Source organism: Cervus elaphus, chromosome 20, assembly GCF_910594005.1.
Source record: "Cervus elaphus chromosome 20, mCerEla1.1, whole genome shotgun sequence".
Taxonomy (NCBI): domain Eukaryota; kingdom Metazoa; phylum Chordata; class Mammalia; order Artiodactyla; family Cervidae; genus Cervus; species Cervus elaphus.
This window is the reverse complement of record NC_057834.1, coordinates 49,373,996-49,393,572: the sequence shown is the minus strand read 5'-3', so window position 1 is coordinate 49,393,572 and position 19,577 is coordinate 49,373,996. Positions and strand designations below refer to the sequence as shown.

General features: G+C 38.9%; 1 protein-coding gene across 1 annotated transcript in view; it reads right to left on the bottom strand.

The window, feature by feature from the left end:
- Nucleotides 1-3,105: 3,105 nt before the first annotated feature.
- SPAG17 (sperm associated antigen 17) overlaps nt 3,106-19,577 on the bottom strand; it is a 235,476-nt gene continuing 219,004 nt past the window's right edge. Inside the window, exons 45-48 of the mRNA XM_043875734.1 lie at nt 10,598-10,782; nt 8,340-8,400; nt 5,570-5,714; nt 3,106-3,428 (exon numbers count right to left, since the gene is read on the bottom strand). Of these exons, the coding sequence (XP_043731669.1) occupies nt 3,289-3,428; nt 5,570-5,714; nt 8,340-8,400; nt 10,598-10,782 (531 nt within the window). The 3' untranslated portion in view covers nt 3,106-3,288. The remainder of the gene's footprint in view (nt 3,429-5,569; nt 5,715-8,339; nt 8,401-10,597; nt 10,783-19,577) is intronic.

The window sequence follows — 19,577 nt, the reverse complement described above, 5'->3', positions numbered from 1 at the left end:
CTTGAAAAGACTGCTGTAGAAATAATGGATATTAAAAACAATTTTGATAAAGGTTCAGAAGGAAGGGATGGGGACAGTAAAGAACACTTCAAGCATCCTAGAGAATTTTTGTATTGTGAACAGACTGTTGGTAGAAATAAGAACATGAAAGGCATTTTTGTTAAGACCTCACATGGAAACAACGTGTTATTGGACAGTGGAGGAAGAGTTACAATGTGGCAGAAAACTTGGCTGAACTGTCTTCTGCTTTTGGATAAAAAGTAGAACTTAAAACAATGAAATTGGATTTTTAGTTGAAGTTTCCAAACAAAATATGGAAGATGTGTCCTGGTTTCTTACTGCTTATAGTAAAATCCAAGAGGAAAGAGATAAATTGAGGAAGGAAATGGTCAGCAAAAAGGAACCTGAAGATGATCATTTGGGAAATTCACAGCCTGTCCGTATTGCAAAATATGCTAAGGCACGCTCTGAAGAGTTTTATCAAAGGTTTAACTGGAAAGCCTAATGGAAAAGCTTAGGTTTGTGACCAGGATGAGTACCATCAGCCATCTCAGCAGAAGCCAGGAACAGAGGTGAGACTTCAGGAAGGACCTGTGGAGCCCCTTCACATCAGTGAAAACTTCTGAGAATGTTGTTAGCAGAAACACTGCCTGCTTGGCCTGGGGGACAGAGGCAGGAAATGAAGGGAGATTGCCAGACTTCTGGGCTTCTATAAGCAGAAAGCGGGCTGCCCAGAGGATAATACTTTATCAGGCTAAGGACAGAGGGTAGGACCCAAAAGCCCTCTGAGGGTCCAGAGGGTAGGTCTGGGGAACCCCCTGGCCCAGAGCGTAGATCAAGACATAGATGATTGTGTTCATACTCTGAAACAGCAAATCTACCCTGAGCATTGCAAACACTTAGCCTGGTGATTGCTTAATTCTTTGCATCTTCTCTTTTTAAAATTAGAATGTCTTATATTATCCCACCATAGTAGTTTACAAGCTAACAACTTGTTTCCTAGTTTCACAGGTCCGCAAATGGAGAGGACACCAGGATAGGTGAAGACTTTGGGGAGTGTTGCAATGGACTGAGTGTATTTTGCATGTGAGATGGATGTGAATTTTGGGGGACCAGAGGGTAGACTATATTGAGTTTGTCCCCACAAAACACATGTCTACCAGGGACCTATGAATGTGACCTTATTTGTAAATAGGGTCTTTACAGATGCAATCAAGTTAAGGTGAAGCCTTATCTTATTCAAGTGCATGCGTGCCTGCTAAGTCGCTTCAGTTGTGTCTGACTCTTTGTGACCCCATGGACTGTAGCCTGCCAGGCTCCTCTGTCTGTAGGATTCTCCAGCCAAAAGAATGGAGTGGGTTGCCATTTCCTTCTCCAGAGGATCTTCCTGATTCAGGGATCAAACCCACGTCTCTGTCTCCTGCATTGGCAGGTGGGTTCCTTACCACTAGCACCACCTGGGAAGCCCATTCAAGATTAGGGTGGCCCCTTCATCCAATGAGAAGCCCCTCGTGTCTCACACGGTAAAGAGTCTGCCTGCAGTGCAGGAGACTCGGCTTTGATCCCTGGGTTGGGAAGATCCCCTGGAGAAGGAAATGGCAACCCACTCCAGTATTGCCTGGAGAAGCCCATGGACTGAGTGAGGAGCCTGGCAGGCTATACAGTCCATGTGGTCGCAAAGAGACTAACACTTTAAATCCAATGACTGTTGATCTTATGAGGAGAGAGAGATAGAAACACAAAGGGAAGAATGCTGTTGGAGACAGGCGAAGATGAGAGTGGTGAGTTATAAGCTAAGGAACACCAAGGATTGAGGGGAACCACCAGAAGTTAAGGTCATAGAACATATGCTCCCTCAGAGGCTACAGAAGGAACCAACCCTGCTCACACCTTGATTCCGATTGTCTGGCATCCCAAACTGCAAGAGAATAAATATCCACTGTTTTAAGTCACCTGGTCTGTGGTACTTAGTTATAGCAGCCTGGGTCAACAAAAACAGATTTGTTACAGCAGTCCTAAGAAACAAATGCAAGATGTTATTGGCTTTTTTCTCTCATGACTATACAGCGGAGTCTTCCAGAGACTCCGCAATGTGTGATATGGTGACAGATTGAAGACAGAGCAACTGTGAGAATCCAGCTATGTTCTATTGAGCCAAACATAATCTTCCCCTCATTAATTTTTGTTTGGAAAAGTTATTTTTCATTAACAATTTATTTACAGCAATGTACTGTTTTTTAAAAAATAAATTTTAAGTTTTTCCCAGTTTTAATTCTAATATGGTAAATACTGATTTAAAAAAATGACCCACATAAACAAAAGTTTTGGGGGATCCTCAGTAATTTTTAAGAATACATAAGGAGGGCTTCCTTGGTGGCTCAGTGGTAAAGAATTCGCTTGCCAGTGCAGAAGACACAGGTTTGATCCTTGGTCCGGGAAGAGCCCACATGCCACAGAACAACTAAGCCCATGCACCACAGCTTTTGAGTGTGTGCTCTAGAGCGTGGGAACCAAAACAACTGAAGCCCTCATGTTCTAGGGCCTGTGCTCTGCAACAAGAGAAGCCACCACAATAAAAAGCCCATGCACCACAGCTAGACAGTAGCCCCTGCTTGCCACAACTAGAGAAAAACTAGCAATGAAGACCCAGCACAGCCATGTGGCTTCCCTGGTGGCTCAGTCAGTAAAGAACCCACCTGCAAGCAGGAGACCTGGGTTTGAGCCCTGGGCTGGGCAGATCCCTGGAGGAGGGCGTGGCAACCCCTGGAGAATCCCCAGGGACAGAGGAGGCTGGCGGGCTGTAGTCCATGGGGTTGCAGAGTCAGACATGACTGAGAGACTATGCACAGCACATAAGGAGTCTTTGAGTCCAAAAAATGTGAGAACCACTGACCTAATTGTAAATTCTCAAGGACAGTAGGGCATCCTGCTGTTGGTGTTTCTGCCCTTGGAAAGTCAGATCAATGTAAAAAATAGCACTTGAAAGAATAAACTTTAGAATCACACTTAAGTAAGTTAGATTTTTTACTTCTTCAAGATTTTCTGAGCCTAAGTTTCCTTATTGATAAAGTAGGGGAATTATCTACCTTGTAGATAGTATGAGGATTAGATGGATAATGAGTATAAATGGGTAGTTTGTTATCATTATTAAAAACAAGTATTTTAATTCCACCAGACTAAGTGGCTCAGTGGTTGCTGGCTGAATGAAGATGAGAACAAATGTGAGGTCTAAGGCCTCAAATTTGAATGGATGACAATCAAATTACAAATGTATTACTTACCTGACTCCTAATGTGGAGAAATTTTACGGGACATGAAGACTCCGAGTGCAGAGGAAGAAATTGTAGAAATCCTCTGGACCATGGGATTTTCTTTTCCCTGGGGAAAATCTTTTGGTCTCTTCTCATAATTGCTGCTTGTTAAAACTGGTAAAAATACCCATTAAGGACTATTATTTTCATGAACAAATGAGTTGTATATGCAAACTCAGATAATACCTTAGAATCTTTAGCATCATCAGATCACTTTTAGGTATTTTCTATTTAATGCAAATTCTATATGCCAAGCTTAGAGGATGAAGGATGGATATTGATCTGGAATTTCTTCGGTCCCCTCTAGTGTATGTTTCTCTGCTACGTGACTGGCCTTTCTATAGGCACCATCAATCACCATAACCAGGTCCCAGACCACATCAACATGCAGATTTCACGCTTTTTTGATACGAAGGAGAGGGAATAGATCTTGAGAAATGGGCTATGAACTATCATTGTTGATCCTGGAAGTAGACTAAAGATTTAGTAAAACTCTTTTCCCATCTCTATGTGCCAGACAGATGGTCTCTAATCGTAAGCAAGGAAATAGAAATTTTATTAGAATAAATGCAGAATGATTTAATTGCTGTGATTAGCAGCAGGGATTCAGTTAGTCAGTTATTAGATTCAGCATCTAATAACTTGTATGAAGAGGACATAATTCCCAGAGGGGGGAAATCCTTCTGAGGGAGGTCTTTCCTGACTACTCATTTTAAATTTCAGTCCTTAACGCTCCCTGTACTTCTTTTCCTATGCTGTTGCTGTTGTTTAGTCTCTAAGTTATATTTAACTCTTTGCAACCCCATGGACTGTAGCCCACCAGGCTGCTCTGTTCATCAGATCTTCCAAGAAAGAATACTGGAGGGGGGTGCCATTTCCTTCTCCATGTACTTCCTTTCCTATGTTACATTTTCTATTTCTTACATTGTACTTATTACCATTAGAGTCCACAATTCACTTATTTTGTCTATTGTCTGTCTTCCTACTGGAATGTAACCTACATAAAGGCAGAGATTTGTCTCTTGTTCATTGCTGTATCCCTGATGCCTAGCACATTAGGGACACCTATGATCTTTGAAAGAATGAAAATGCATGCTAAGTTGCTAAGTCATATCTGACTCTGCGACGCCTTGGACTGTAGCCCACCAGGATCCTCTGTCCATAGGATTTTCCTGGAAAGAATACTGGAGTGGGTTGCCAGCATATCTTCCTGACCCAGGGATTGAACTTGCATCTCTTGAGTCTCTTGCATTGGCAGGCAGGTTCTTTACCACTGAACCACCTGGGAAGACCATAAACAAATGAATACAGCTCCACTTCTATTGCAATCAAGATCATCTGACACAATTTCCCTTAATTTCTCTTTCACCTCAGAATGTCTAGACCCTTGGTCATCTTGACTCTCCCTTGCCAAGATTAACCCTTCAGCTCTGCTCTTGATTATCCTTTAACCTTCTTTTGGATATTGCTGCCACTATATTACTACTACTCTAAGCTGTCAACAAATTGAACTCCCTGCTTACCCTCCTGAACAACTGGAGCTTTCCTATTGCTAGTTTTGTTCATTCTTCCTATTTTAAGTCTCTTTTCATCAAAAGTTTTTGTATTCTATAAGGCCCAGCTCAAGTATCAAATAGAGATACCTATAACACAAGGTAGTATATGATTCATACTATTGGAGTTACAATACAGGAATCAAGTGTGAAAATTTTATTCCTGCTACCAGCTTATGTAGCTTTTTAAGATAGAGTTCAATTTTCACTTTTATATTTGATAAAATATTTCATATAGTACATTGCATATAATAGGTTTTTGGTATCTGTATATTCTACATACAGGAGATACCAATTTGAAGGAATGTATGTGTAATTCAATGCCTATTCATTTGGTTTCTATAATAAGGTGTCTCCTATCCCCCAAAAAGATGACCAGGTTTTTTCCTTAAGAAAAAGACTTGCTTTTTAAAAAATTTCTGATTGTTTGATACCCCAGAGATGGCCAATAATATTGAGATTTATCCAACTTAAAGTTACATGTCCTATGTGTCAGGCACTTTGCCAGGTGCATTCAAAAATGAATGAAGACACAAGTCTTTGTCCTAAGAAATTTAACTCTGTGGTTTTTAAACTAGAATAAATGAAGCTACAGAGGGAAGATGTGAGGGGATTAGGTAACACCATTTTGACTTCTGTGTTCTCCTTGCTCAAATGTAATTTTTACACTATATGTGGTGACTCAAATTGAACTTTAAAGGATATTTGCTTCCACAGGTAAGAACAGGACATCATGCTCAGTCATAATCTCTATTTTGTGAGAGATACGTGCCAATCCCTTGGCGCCATCCTCCCCAACAGCCATGGCAAATAATTCCACTTTCAGGTCTGCCTGCAAACCAGCTGCCACCTGAAATGCACAATGGAGCTTTAGAATCAGACATACAGAAGTTCAAAATTTTAACATGATTTTGAGCAAGTTATTCAAACTCTCTAACCTAGCTTCCTCATCTATCAATTTGGCACAAACGAATGCTGCTGTTCTGGCATTTAGAAGAATTACTTCATGGATCAGTTAGGTACATTTCCATTGAGTAAGTGGGACCCAGGATAAATTGAAGGAGAAAGTCAGGTGCCATTTAGGAAAAAGCATGAGGAAACTAAATGCCAGGGTGCTGGGGGCAAACTTTTATGATGTCTGTAATTGTGTTATTTCTTGAATATCAGTAGCAAGCTTCTACTTATTGTCATCTCTGTAAACAAAGATAAATTTAATCAAAGGTAAGCATAAATTTAATCTTAAATTTAAGAGACTGGGTGAATCCCACAATTCCTGTGCCCATGCCCCATGGTTTATCATATTCCCACTGTAGGACTTGTAACATGGCAAAGCCAGTAGAGGGAGACAGAATTAGTTTAAATGCCAAACTGGTTAGATCTGAAAGATACATGGAAGAGGATGTATCAGCAAAAAAGAAACCTGATATATTATGAAGGAGAAACACAGCAAGGAATGGGCTTCTTGCCTTGTCCCCTGAAAAGAGCACTAAGTCAGGAAAGAAAGGGTTGTTTACGTTTGGAAGCCACCTCCCTAGGAGGTAGGTTAAAAAGCCAATGTGAGAACGGTTATCTGGAAAAAATAAATCAGAAACTACCACATGGAAAGCAATTAGGTATGAATATAACTTTTTTTTCTTCAATTGGGTTTTATAAATAATAGAATTGAAAAACGTTTCAGTTTTTTCAATGCAGTGTTTGTGGACATCTACACGCTGGAGGGTATCCAGCAGCTTCTGAGAACCAGGCCCTCAGCCCTCCAAGCCCAACAATCGGAGCTGGGCTGGGGGATGACGCTGCACGAGGGGAGCTGGAGGGCTGCCATAACACAGGTCTACCCGGGTTGGAGTGCATTCATGTAGTGCTGGCAGTGAACCAAGCTGAACAGGGGTGAGATTTAGATACAGACAAGTCTATAGGCTACATTTTTCTGCCAGAGCCAAAACTACCATCAGAAAGAAAAAAGGTATAGAGTGAGTTTGGGTTTTTAGTATGTATAAAGGTTGATCTAGCAGTCATTTAGGGTTTTGGCCTAATCCCTACTTAAAATGAAAAAGATTTGCTAACTTCCCAGAACAGTGGGAGAAAAGCTTGCTTTAACTGTGTTTTTGCTTTATGTTGTGCAGATTCTGAAATTCTGACATGGGACAGTGATGAAGTGTTTCAGAGAGGTACTCGTAAATTAGTGGATTGAAGCCCCAAAAGGATTTCTGTTTTGGAATTGCAGCCGGCATATTACTGTTTTATAGATCATAAGATATTGGAGCTGCAAGAGGGCTAAGAAATGATCAGTCTAAGCTCCTTCTTTTATAGATGAGGAAAGCAAGGTGCAGAGGATTAACCAACAGCATCACAGAGCTGCTTGGTAGCCCAGTTATAAGAAAGCAACTGACTTTGTGCTACAGCCAACCGATTCTTCTGTGTCAACACATAGCAACTGTGACTGCTTTAAGATCTCGGGATTCAGTCAGCACAATGTGCTGGTTATGGGACTGGATGCACTCGCTTAGAGTTCCATGAGCCTGTGAAGTCCCCATCGCCGATGAATGGTTCATTTATCTACCAGTCTTCCTTATACCATCTGTTACTCAGTCACACATCTCTTGAGTGCCTGCCATGTGCCTGCTTTGTATACTTATGTGTCTCACTCATTTTTAACATCTCTTGTAGCCTGGCACTATCGCTGGCATATGGGAGGAGCTCAAAGCTTGTTAACACTCTTGTCAAAGCAAGAGAGTGTTAAAGCAAAAGATGATACACTGACCAAGAGATAAAAGTCAAGGTTGATGAGTGTGATTTTATTATATTTTGAGATAACCTCTTGTTTAATCATACTATACCTCTGAAATTATATTTTGAAGTAAGCGGCAATACACCTTTTATACTAAATAAAATGTATCAAATAAAATCAGAACAGTTTGACATTTTAAAATTCACATTTTCAGAGATTTTTGGAGAAATGAGACAGATGGTTAATTTAAATATGGTACTATTTCTTAATATGTCATTACTATTCTCTGACAAATACCAGGAGAGCAGGCCAGATTTACATAAAATGTAAAGAATGAAGTATTTATTTTTTCCAATGACTTTTCACTTTGCAGAAGGATTTGTCACAGGGTATCTTTAGGTAGTCAGTTTACCAAATGCATGTTAAATCATATTTTAATTTTTTAAAGGTATTTTCAGACAACTGTATAGAACTGCAGTATTGGGGCAAGTGCAGTGAACTTCAGAAATGGTTCCATAGCTGGAAGTTTAATTCTACTTACGCAGAGGAGTGCTTATGGTTGTTACAAGAAATAAGTAACAACGGTCAGAGAGTGTACCAGTGCCAAGAACCTGTTGCTTATGATACTAGAAAAAGTCGACTTATAAATGGCTTAAACCAAATTGGTGGAATGGCATAAGAGCTCACTTCACTGGAAACATATACATATCTGTATGCACACACATACGGACACACACATGGACTTACGGGTCCAGATTTGTAAGTCACTTTCAGTCCAGTGCTGGGTGGCGGCTGCTTCACCCTAAACCTACCAGGAAAAAAAGATGGGAATAAATTGATGCCATAATGAAAAACATGAGCACAAATGAACTGGGAAGTAATAAAATCAGGAAGGTGTTAATATTGGCTACACGGGAGAAGTGGGGTCCAGACTAGTAGAAAAACAGTCTAATATCCAGTTGGAAGGAGAATCTGGGGCCTGTTTCACAACTGCCTTTCCAACAGTTTTCATCGGCGTCAAACTGACTCCAAGCCGGGTTTCAACCCTTTGTTATCGGATGCTGACGAGCAGCTTGGGCCTGGGCAGAGGGTTGTGAATATTTGGCTGGCGTGCGCACTGCAGCGTAGCCGCCAGCATGAACACAAATGCTGACTGCCAGATCATTAAGCTGAAGAATAAAGGCTCTTTTGGAAAGCAGTGGAGCGTGGGAGCCAGTCTTGCTCTGTCGTGGTATGGGGTTTGCATGTTTGGCGAGAAGAGAAACAGAAAAGGCTCAGAAAACGTAGGAGAACTTGAAAAGCCCTGGACTCACACATGGTACTTGTTGATCTCTTCCCCTTCCTGTGGTTTGTGGGCTCTGCCTGAAGGTTAAAGACCTGGAGTAAATTAAAATGCCAAGGGCAGTCTATCTCCATGTTGACCCCAACTGGGTTTCCTCTACCATCCGCTTTGCTATCTGCCCTGTAGTGGCTGAACTGAACAAGCTGAGGAGTGAAATATATAAAACTAAAATTCTGTACTGGACACACAGGGTCTCCTTGGGTGAGTTTAACGAAGTTTGAGGTTGGACTATTTCTTCCCACCCATTTTGTGGCAACAACCCCAAAAAGCAATGATGTCTGATCTGGTGGTGTGACGTCCTCATCAAGTTTTTTCCAAGGAAGTGAACATGATCCCTGAAGTTGAGGACATGCCTCAACTAAAATGGGACAGTGATCTTCTCAATCAGATGCTCCTGTAGCTATGTGCTGTCTAACTTCCAATCCTGAGTCCAGAATCATAAATGCTCTCAAAGAACTTGTTAGTGACACTGAGAATAACTCTGCATTCTGAAATATATGTGTGTCCCATTTTTATGGGGGTAAAGTTCCCCACAATCCTGATGCTTACTACAAAATAGCACAGAGGAAATTTTGTAATTGGGAATTGTCTTGGAATAGATGTATGATACATGGACCCAAAGGGAAGGACTGATTTCCTACAAGAAGCAGTGACCACAGCTGTGTTGATAAAGCAAGGTGCTCCAACGAACTGGCCCTCAGGGGATCAGAGATCTACCCTTGCTGAAGCCTGTAAGACCTTTTAAGACAAGTTACTCAGTTCCTTTATATCATAACAGTCTCCAAGATCTCTACACACTCTAAGATTCTATTGGTTTTGACCTGGAAATGAAGGACTGAAGTGACTTTCTTGTCACTTCATGCCAGATAGGGTATATTTTCTATTGGGAATACAGACTGTGAGTTAAGTTATTTGCTATTAATTTCAAGTCACATCATTAGAGTCAAAGTGACCTTGATGATTAAGGGTTAATTTTTTCCTTTTTGCCTCAATCATGCAGAATTAACATAATTAAAATTATGTTTAGATCACAGAGTGTCAACAAATATTAGTTGGTGTTATAGTTGGTAGTAGATTTGAGAAATGGACTTTCAAGTTTTCCACATTAGTTATTGTTTTGTGTATTATTTATTGTAACACTTGTACAACTTCTCTTTGATTTTTTTCTGGGACATATCAGGTCTTGAGGTGCTCCTACTAAAGTAAGAATAATCATTAATAGTAAGGCAAATAAATGGGTCTTCCCTGATGGCTCAGCAGTAAGGAATTAGCCTGCAATGCAGGATATGTGGGTTCAACCCTCGAATTGGGAAGATCCCTGGAGGTTATCAAACCGGCAAACCACTTCGGTATTCTTGCCTGGAGAATCCCATGGGCAGAGGAGCCTGGTGGGCTACAGTCCAAAGGGTCACAAAGAGTTGGACATGACTGAGCAGCATATAAAGAAATACCTACTATATAATTGAGGCTTGGGAAATACTTATTTGTTGAAGAATGAGTGAATGGATGAATTGGTAAATGACTGAATGAATGATGCTAAGATTCAAGAGTTCAGGTGTAATTACAGTTCAGTCCAATAAGCATTCACTGATGTAGGCTACCAAAGAAAAGTCACAGAGCAAGGGAAGGTGATCTGAGCATACACCTGGAGCCTTGGCCTCACCTGCAGAAGTCTACTCCAACATTCTTGAGCTTTACAGTGGTGGCATAGGTGTGTCCTTCTTCGAGCACTCCAAATTTCACTGCGGGTGGGAGAAGATGGAATCCAAAGGGAGATGCATTTATATTATTAATGGCAGCAGATGCCACAGAAGATGTTCTCACTCTTCCTCCAACAGAATCTTGCCCCTTCATTGAAAAAGAAAAAAAGCAATAAAACATAATAAAATGGTTCTCTTTTCCATTCCCAAGATAATAAAGACATAAGTGACTCATGTTTGATCCCTGGGTTGGGAAGATCCCTTGGAGGAGGTAATGGCAACCCACTCCAGTACTCTCACCTGGAAAATCTCATGGTCAGAGGAGCCTGGTGGGCTATGGCCTATAGGGTCGCAAAGAGTTGGACATGACTGAAGCAACTTAGCATGCAAGATAATAAAAAGGCTCTGGCTCTACACACATACCCTGCCCCCAGGCCACACAGCAAACCATGCAGCAAGCCTCCCCCGCCCTACAACCAGCCTTTAGTCACCACACAAGGCACAGCCTTGCAGACAACTGAGTCAGGGCCCCTTTTGCCTCCAGCATGCCCACAGCAGTAGGCCCTACCACAACAGAAAGGCTCATGCAGCCCACATAAGGACACCCCTCAACTACACAGCTCTGGTGACCAGAGGGAAAAAGGATGCTGGGCCCATGGGACATCTCCTACATGAGCTGCTTCTACAAGATCAGACAGTGTAACCAACCTACTTAACACATGGAAATAAACAAAGAGAACTGGGAAAAATGAGGAGACACAGGAATATGTTCCAAACAAAGGAACAACACATAACCTCAGAAAAAGAAAGAAACAAAGTGGAGGTACGCAATCCAGCCAATAGAGTCTTCAAGATAAAGATCATAATGATGCTCACTAAACTCAGGAGACGAATGAATAAATACAGTGGAAATTTCAACAAAGAGTTATAAAAAACAATAGCTGGGGGTTGAAGAATACAGTAACTGAAATAAAAATTGCACTAGAAACAAAACAGTAGTTTGGATGATACAGAGGAGTGGATCAGCAACCTGGAACACAGTAGTAAAAATCACCTAAGCTGAACAGAAAAAAAGAAAAAAGCAAAATAAATAAATAAAGATAGTTTAAGAGACCTCTGGGACAATATCAAGCATACTAACGTTTGCACACAGGGGACCTAGATGGAGAAGAGAAAAGCGGGCGGAGAACTTACTTGAAGAAATAATAACTGAAAATGTCACTAGCCTGGGAGGAGAAACCAGACATTCAGGTCCAGGAAGCACAGAGTGTCCCCAACAGGACTAACCGTAAAAGGCCCATTCCATGACAAATTAATTAAAATGCCAAAAATTAAAGACAAAGAGAGAATCTTAAAGAAGGAAGAGAACAGCAACTAATTATGTACAAGAAAACTACCATAGGACTATCAGCTGACTTTTCAACAGAAACTGTACAGACCAGAAAAGAGGGACATAATACATTCAAAGTGATGAAAGGGAAAAATCTACAATCAAGAATACTCTACTTGGTAGGGCTATCCCTCATGTTTGAAAGAGAGATAAAGAGTTTTGCAGACAAAGCTAAGAGAGTTCAGTGCCACTAAACTGGCTTTACACGAATGTTAAAGGGACTTCTCTAAGAGAAAAGGCCACAAGTATAATTACAAAAATTATGCAAGGACAAATCTTACTGATAAAGACAGATACATAGTAAAGGTAGTAGATCAACCACTTGTAAAGCCAGCAGGATAGAAGGTTAAAGGATAAAAGCAGTAAAATTATATACATTCACAGTGAGGAGTTAAGGGGTACAGAAAACAAAAAGATGTAACACAGCTGACATCAAAACATAAAATGTGTGTGTGTAAGGGGAGAGATGAAGAGTTGTTAGAATGCATTCAAACCCAGGAGATTATTAACTTAAAATAATCATGTGTGTGTATATATATATATATATGGTTATATGTTATAATATATGAACCTCATGGTAACCACAAACCTATAAAATATACTCACACAAAAAAGAGAAAGGAATCCAAACATAACACTAAAAACAGTAACCAAAGGGAAGAGGCTAAGAGAAGAATGAACAGAAAAAGAACTATAAACACATGAAAAAAAATGAACAAAATGTTTATAAGTACATACCTATCAATTATTACTTCAATGTAAATGTACTAAATGTTCCAATCAAATGACAGAAAGTGGTTTAATAGATAGAAATCATGACCCATATAAATGCTGCCAACAAGAGATTCACTTCAGATTTAAAGACACAGACTGAGAGTGAAGGGATGGAAAAAGGTATTCCATGCAAATGGAAACAAAAAGAAAGCCAGAGTAGCAATACTTACTTCAGGAAAAGTAGCTATTAAAGACTGTAACGAGACAAATAAGGACATTATATAATGGGGAAACTTGTAAATAAACAAATGCTTTTATGATTAGTCTATGACAAAGGCAAGAATTACAACAGGAAAAGATAGCCTTTTTAACAAATGGTGTTGGGAAAACTGGACAGCTCCATGCAAGATAATCAAAGTGGACTACTTTCTCACATCATATCCAAAAATAATACATAAAATGTATTAAATACTTAAATACAAGACCTGAAACTATAACACTCCTAGAATAAAACATAAACAATATGCTCTTTGGCATCAATCTTAGTAACTTTTTTTTTGTTATCTGCTTCTTCATGTAAGAGAAACAAAAATAAACAAATGAGACTACAACAAACTAAACTTTTTGCATAGTAAAGGAAACTATCAACAAATTATGCATTGCAGTACTGAATGGGAAAGGATATTTGTGAACAATATATCAGATAAAAGGGTTAATACCCAAAATACTCTTGCCTGGAGAATCCCAGGGACAGAGGAGCCTGGTGGGCTGCCGTCTATGGCATCGCACAGAGTCGGACATGACGGAAGCAACCTAGCAGCAGCAGCAGCATCCAAAATATACAAAACATTCAAACAACTCACATCAAAAAGTTAAGCAACCCAATTAAAAATTGGACAGAGGACCTGAAAAAACTTTTTTTTCCCCAAAGAAGACATACATATAGGATAGCTAACAGATACATGAAAAGATGCTCAGCATGACTAATCATTAGGTAAATGCCAATCACAACCACGAGATACAACCTCATGCCTATCAGAATGGTTATCATCAAAAAGATAGCAAATAACAAGTGTTGGCAAGGATGTGGAGAAAAGGGAATCCTCATATACTGTTGATGAAATTGTAAATTGGGGCAGCCATTATGAAAAACAGCATAAAGGAAATTTAACAGAAACTACCATATGATCCAGCAATTTTACTTCTGGATATTTACCCGAAGAAAATAAAATTACTAATTTGAAAAATTATATCCACACCAATATTCATTGTAGCATTATTTATAATAGCCAAGATATGAAAGTAACATATATTTAAATGTTCATTAATAGACATATAGAAAAAAATGTGATATATATACTATATACAAATATTATATATATATCTTATATATATATAGTATATATATACACACAGAATATTCCTCAGCTGTAAAAAAAGAAGTCTTGTCATTTTCAACAACATGGGTGGATCTAGAGGGAATAATACTAAGTAAAATAATTCAAAGGAAAGGCAATATTGTATGTCACATATGTAGAGTCTAAAAAACAAAACAATCAAATGAAATCAAAATGAAAATAGACTCAGATACAGAAAACAAATGGGTGGTTGACCAAAAGGAAGGGGTTGTTGGGATGGAATAGGTAAAGCGGATTAAGAGGTACAAACATCCAGTTATAAAATACATAAGGAACAGGAATGTAATATAAGGAATACGGTCAATAATACTGTAATAACTTTGTATGGGACAGATGGTTACTAGACTCATGGTGACCATTTCATAATGTATGCAAGTATCAAATCTCTATGTAGTACAAATGAAACTAACATAATATCATATGTCAATTATATTTCAGGTAAATAAAGGCTCTGTCACTGGAGGAAAATAACTGCTTGGCTAGGGGAGGAAATGAACATTTATGGTCTATGTAATCCTTATCACAGCACAGTAAGGAAGTATTTTAGGCTTTAAGGATAGGGAAGTTCAAGTTCAGAGAACTGGAAGACAGATAACTTGCTGAAGTGGTAAGTGGCAGACTAAAGTTTCAGACTCAAGTTTACCTGGTTCCAAAGTTGGTGCTCTTCCCTCTGTGCCTGTGATTATCATACTTTTTTTTTTTATTTTTATTTATTTTTTTTTAATTTTTTTATTAGTTGGAGGCTAATTACTTCACAACATTTCAGTGGGTTTTGTCATACATTGATATGAATCAGCCATAGATTTACACTTATTCCCCATCCCGATCCCCTCTCCCATCTCCCTCTCCACCCGATTCCTCTGGGTCTTCCCAGTGCACCAGGCCGGAGCACTTGTCTCATGCATCCCACCTGGGCTGGTGATCTGTTTCACCATAGATAGTATACATGCTGTTCTTTTGAAACATCCCACCCTCACCTTCTCCCACAGAGTTCAAAAGTCTGTTCTGTATTTCTGTGTCTCTTTTTCTGTTTTGCATATAGGGTTATCGTTACCATCTTTCTAAATTCCATATATATGTGTTAGTATGCTGTAATGTTCTTTATCTTTCTGGCTTACTTCACTCTGTATAAGGGGCTCCAGTTTCATCCATCTCATTAGGACTGGTTCAAATGAATTCTTTTTGACGGCTGAGTAAAATTCCATGGTGTATATGTACCACAGCTTCCTTATCCATTCATCTGCTGATGGGCATCTAGGTTGCTTCCATGTCCTGGCTATTATAAACAGTGCTGTGATGAACATTGGGGTGCATGTGTCTCTTTCAGATCTGGTTTCCTCAGTGTGTATGCCCAGAAGTGGTATTGCTGGGTCATATGGCAGTTCTATTTCCAGTTTTTTAAGGAATCTCCACACTGTTTTCCATAGTGGCTGTACTAGTTTGCATTCCCACCAACAGTGTAAGAGGGTTCCCTTTTCTCCACACCCTCTCCAGCATTTATTGCTTGTAGACTTTTGGATAGCAGCCATCCTGACTGGTGTATAATGGTACCTCATTGTGGTTTTGATTTGCATTTCTCTAATAATGAGTGATGTTGAGCACCTTTTCATGTGTTTGTTAGCCATCTGTATGTCTTCTTTGGAGAAATGTCTGTTTAGTTCTTTGGCCCACTTTTTGATTGGGTCATTTATTTTTCTGGAATTGAGCTGCAGGAGTTGCTTGTATATTTTTGAGATTAATCCTTTGTCTGTTTCTTCATTTGCTATTATTTTCTCCCAATCTGACGGCTGTCTTTTCACCTTACTTATAGTTTCTTTTGTAGTGCAAAAGCTTTTAAGTTTCATTAGATCCCATTTGTTTATTTTTGCTTTTATTTCCAATATTCTGGGAGGTGGGTCATAGAGGATCTTGCTGTGATTTATGTCGGAGAGTGTTTTGCCTATGTTCTCCTCTAGGAGTTTTATAGTTTCTGGTCTTACATTTAGATCTTTAATCCATTTTGAGTTTATTTTTGTGTATGGTGTTAGAAAGTGTTCTAGTTTCATTCTTTTGCAAGTGGTTGACCAGTTTTCCCAGCACCACTTGTTAAAGAGGTTGTCTTTTTTCCATTGTATGTCCTTGCCTCCTTTGTCAAAGATAAGGTGTCCATAGGTTCGTGGATTTATCTCTGGGCTTTCTATTCTGTTCCATTGGTCTATATTTCTGTCTTTGTGCCAGTACCACACTGTCTTGATGACTGTGGCTTTGTAGTAGAGTCTGAAGTCAGGCAGGTTGATTCCTCCAGTTCCATTCTTCTTTTTCAAGATTACTTTGGCTATTCGAGGTTTTTTGTATTTCCATACAAATTGTGAAATTCTTTGGTCTAGTTCTGTGAAAAATACCGTTGGTAGCTTGATAGGGATTGCATTGAATCTATAGATTGCTTTGGGTAGAATAGCCATTTTGACAATATTGATTCTTCCAATCCATGAACACGGTATGTTTCTCCATCTGTTTGTGTCCTCTTTGATTTCTTTCATCAGTGTTTTATAGTTTTCTATGTATAGGTCTTTTGTTTCTTTAGGTAGATATACTCCTAAGTATTTTATTCTTTTTGTTGCAATGGTGAATGGTATTGTTTCCTTAATTTCTCTTTCTGTTTTTTCATTGTTAGTATATAGGAATGCAAGGGATTTCTGTGTGTTAATTTTATATCCTGCAACTTTACTATATTCATTGATTAGTTCTAGTAATTTTCTGGTAGAGTCTTTAGGGTTTTCTATGTAGAGGATCATGTCATCTGCAAACAGTGAGAGTTTCACTTCTTCTTTTCCTATCTGGATTCCTTTTACTTCTTTTTCTGCTCTGATTGCTGTGGCCAAAACTTCCAACACTATGTTGAACAGTAGTGGTGAGAGTGGGCACCCTTGTCTTGTTCCTGATTTCAGGGGAAATGCTTTCAATTTTTCACCATTGAGGGTGATGCTTGCTGTGGGTTTGTCATATATAGCTTTTATTATGTTGAGGTATGTTCCTTCTATTCCTGCTTTTTGGAGAGTTTTAATCATAAATGAGTGTTGAATTTTGTCAAAGGCTTTCTCTGCATCTATTGAGATAATCATATGGTTTTTATCTTTCAATTTGTTAATGTGGTGTATTACATTGATTGATTTGTGGATATTGAAGAATCCTTGCATTCCTGGGATAAAGCCCACTTGGTCGTGGTGTATGATTTTTTTAATATGTTGTTGGATTCTGTTTGCTAGAATTTTGTTAAGGATTTTTGCATCTATGTTCATCAGTGATATTGGCCTGTAGTTTTCTTTTTTTGTGGCATCTTTGTCAGGTTTTGGAATTAGGGTGATGGTGGCCTCATAGAATGAGTTTGGAAGTTTACCTTCTTCTGCAATTTTCTGGAAGAGTTTGAGTAAGGTAGGTGTTAGCTCTTCTCTAAATTTTTGGTAGAATTCAGCTGTGAAGCCATCTGGTCCTGGGCTTTTGTTTGCTGGAAGATTTTTGATGACAGTTTCGATTTCCTTGCCTGTGATGGGTCTGTTAAGATCTTCTATTTCTTCCTGGTTCAGTTTTGGAAAGTTATACTTTTCTAAGAATTTGTCCATTTCATCCAAGTTGTCCATTTTATTGGCATAGAGCTGCTGGTAGTAGTCTCTTATGATCCTTTGTATTTCAGTGTTGTCTGTTGTGATCTCTCCATTTTCATTTCTAATTTTGTTAATTTGGTTCTTCTCTCTTTGTTTCTTAATGAGTCTTGCTAATGGTTTGTCAATTTTGTTTATTTTTTCAAAAAACCAGCTTTTAGCTTTGTTGATTTTTGCTATGGTCTCTTTAGTTTCTATTGCATTTATTTCTGCCTTAATTTTTAAGATTTCTTTCCTTCTGCTAACCCTGGGGTTCTTCATTTCTTCCTTCTCTAGTTGCTTTAGGTGTAGAGTTAGGTTATTTATTTGGCTTTTTTCTTGTTTCTTGATGTAAGCCTGTAATGCTATGAACCTTCCCCTTAGCACTGCTTTTACAGTGTCCCATAGGTTTTGGGTTGTTGTGTTTTCATTTTCATTCATTTCTATACATATTTTGATTTCTTTTTTGATTTCTTCTATGATTTGTTGGTTATTCAGAAGCGTGTTATTTAGCCTCCAGGTGTTTGAATTTTTAACAATTTTTTTTCCTGTAATTGAGATCTAATCTTACTGCACTGTGGTCAGAAAAGATGACTGGAATGATTTCAATTTTTTTGAATTTTCCAAGACTAGATTTATGGCCCAGGATGTGATCTATTCTGGAGAAGGTTCCGTGTGCACTTGAGAAAAAGGTGAAGTTGCTTGTTTTGGGGTGAAATGTCCTATAGATATCAATTAGGTCTAGCTGGTCCATTGTGTCATTTAAGGTTTGTGTTTCCTTGTTAATTTTCTGTTTAGTTGATCTATCCATAGTTGTGAGCGGGGTATTAAAGTCTCCCACTATTATTGTGTTACTATTAATTTCCTCTTTCATACTCGTTAGTGTTTGCCGTACATATTGCGGTGCTCCTATGTTGGGTGCATATATATTTATAATTGTTATATCTTCTTCTTGGATTGATCCTTTGATCATTATGTAGTATCCTTCTTTGTCTCTTTTCACAGCTTTTATTTGAAAGTCTATTTTATCTGATATGAGTATTGCGACTCCTGCTTTCTTTTGGTCTCCGTTTGCATGAAATATTTTTTTCCAGCCCTTCACTTTTAGTCTGTATGTGTCTCTTGTTTTGAGGTGGGTCTCTTGTAGACAGCATATATGGGGGTCTTGTTTTTGTATCCATTCAGCCAATCTTTGTCTTTTGGTTGGGGCATTCAACCCATTTACATTTAAGGTAATTATTGATAGGTGTGGTCCTGTTGCCATTTACTTTGTTGTTTTGGGTTCACGTTTATACAACCTTTCTGCATTTCCTGTCTAGAGAAGATCCTTTAGCATTTGTTGAAGAGCTGGTTTGGTGGTGCTGAATTCTCTCAGCTTTTGCTTATCTGTAAAGCTTTTGAGTTCTCCTTCATATCTGAATGAGATCCTTGCTGGATACAGTAATCTAGGTTGTAGGTTATTCTCTTTCATTACTTTCAGGACGTCCTGCCATTCCCTTCTGGCCTGGAGGGTTTCTATTGATAGGTCAGCTGTTATCCTTATGGGAATCCCTTTGTGTGTTATTTGTTGTTTTTCCCTTGCTGCTTTTAATATTTGTTCTTTGTGTTTGATCTTTGTTAGTTTGATTAATATGTGTCTTGGGGTGTTTCGCCTTGGGTTTATCCTGTTTGGGACTCTCTGGGTTTCTTGGACTTGAGTGGCTATTACCTTCCCCATTTTAGGGAAGTTTTCAGCTATTATCTCCTCGAGTATTTTCTCATGGCCTTTCTTTTTGTCTTCTTCTTCTGGAACTCCCATGATTCG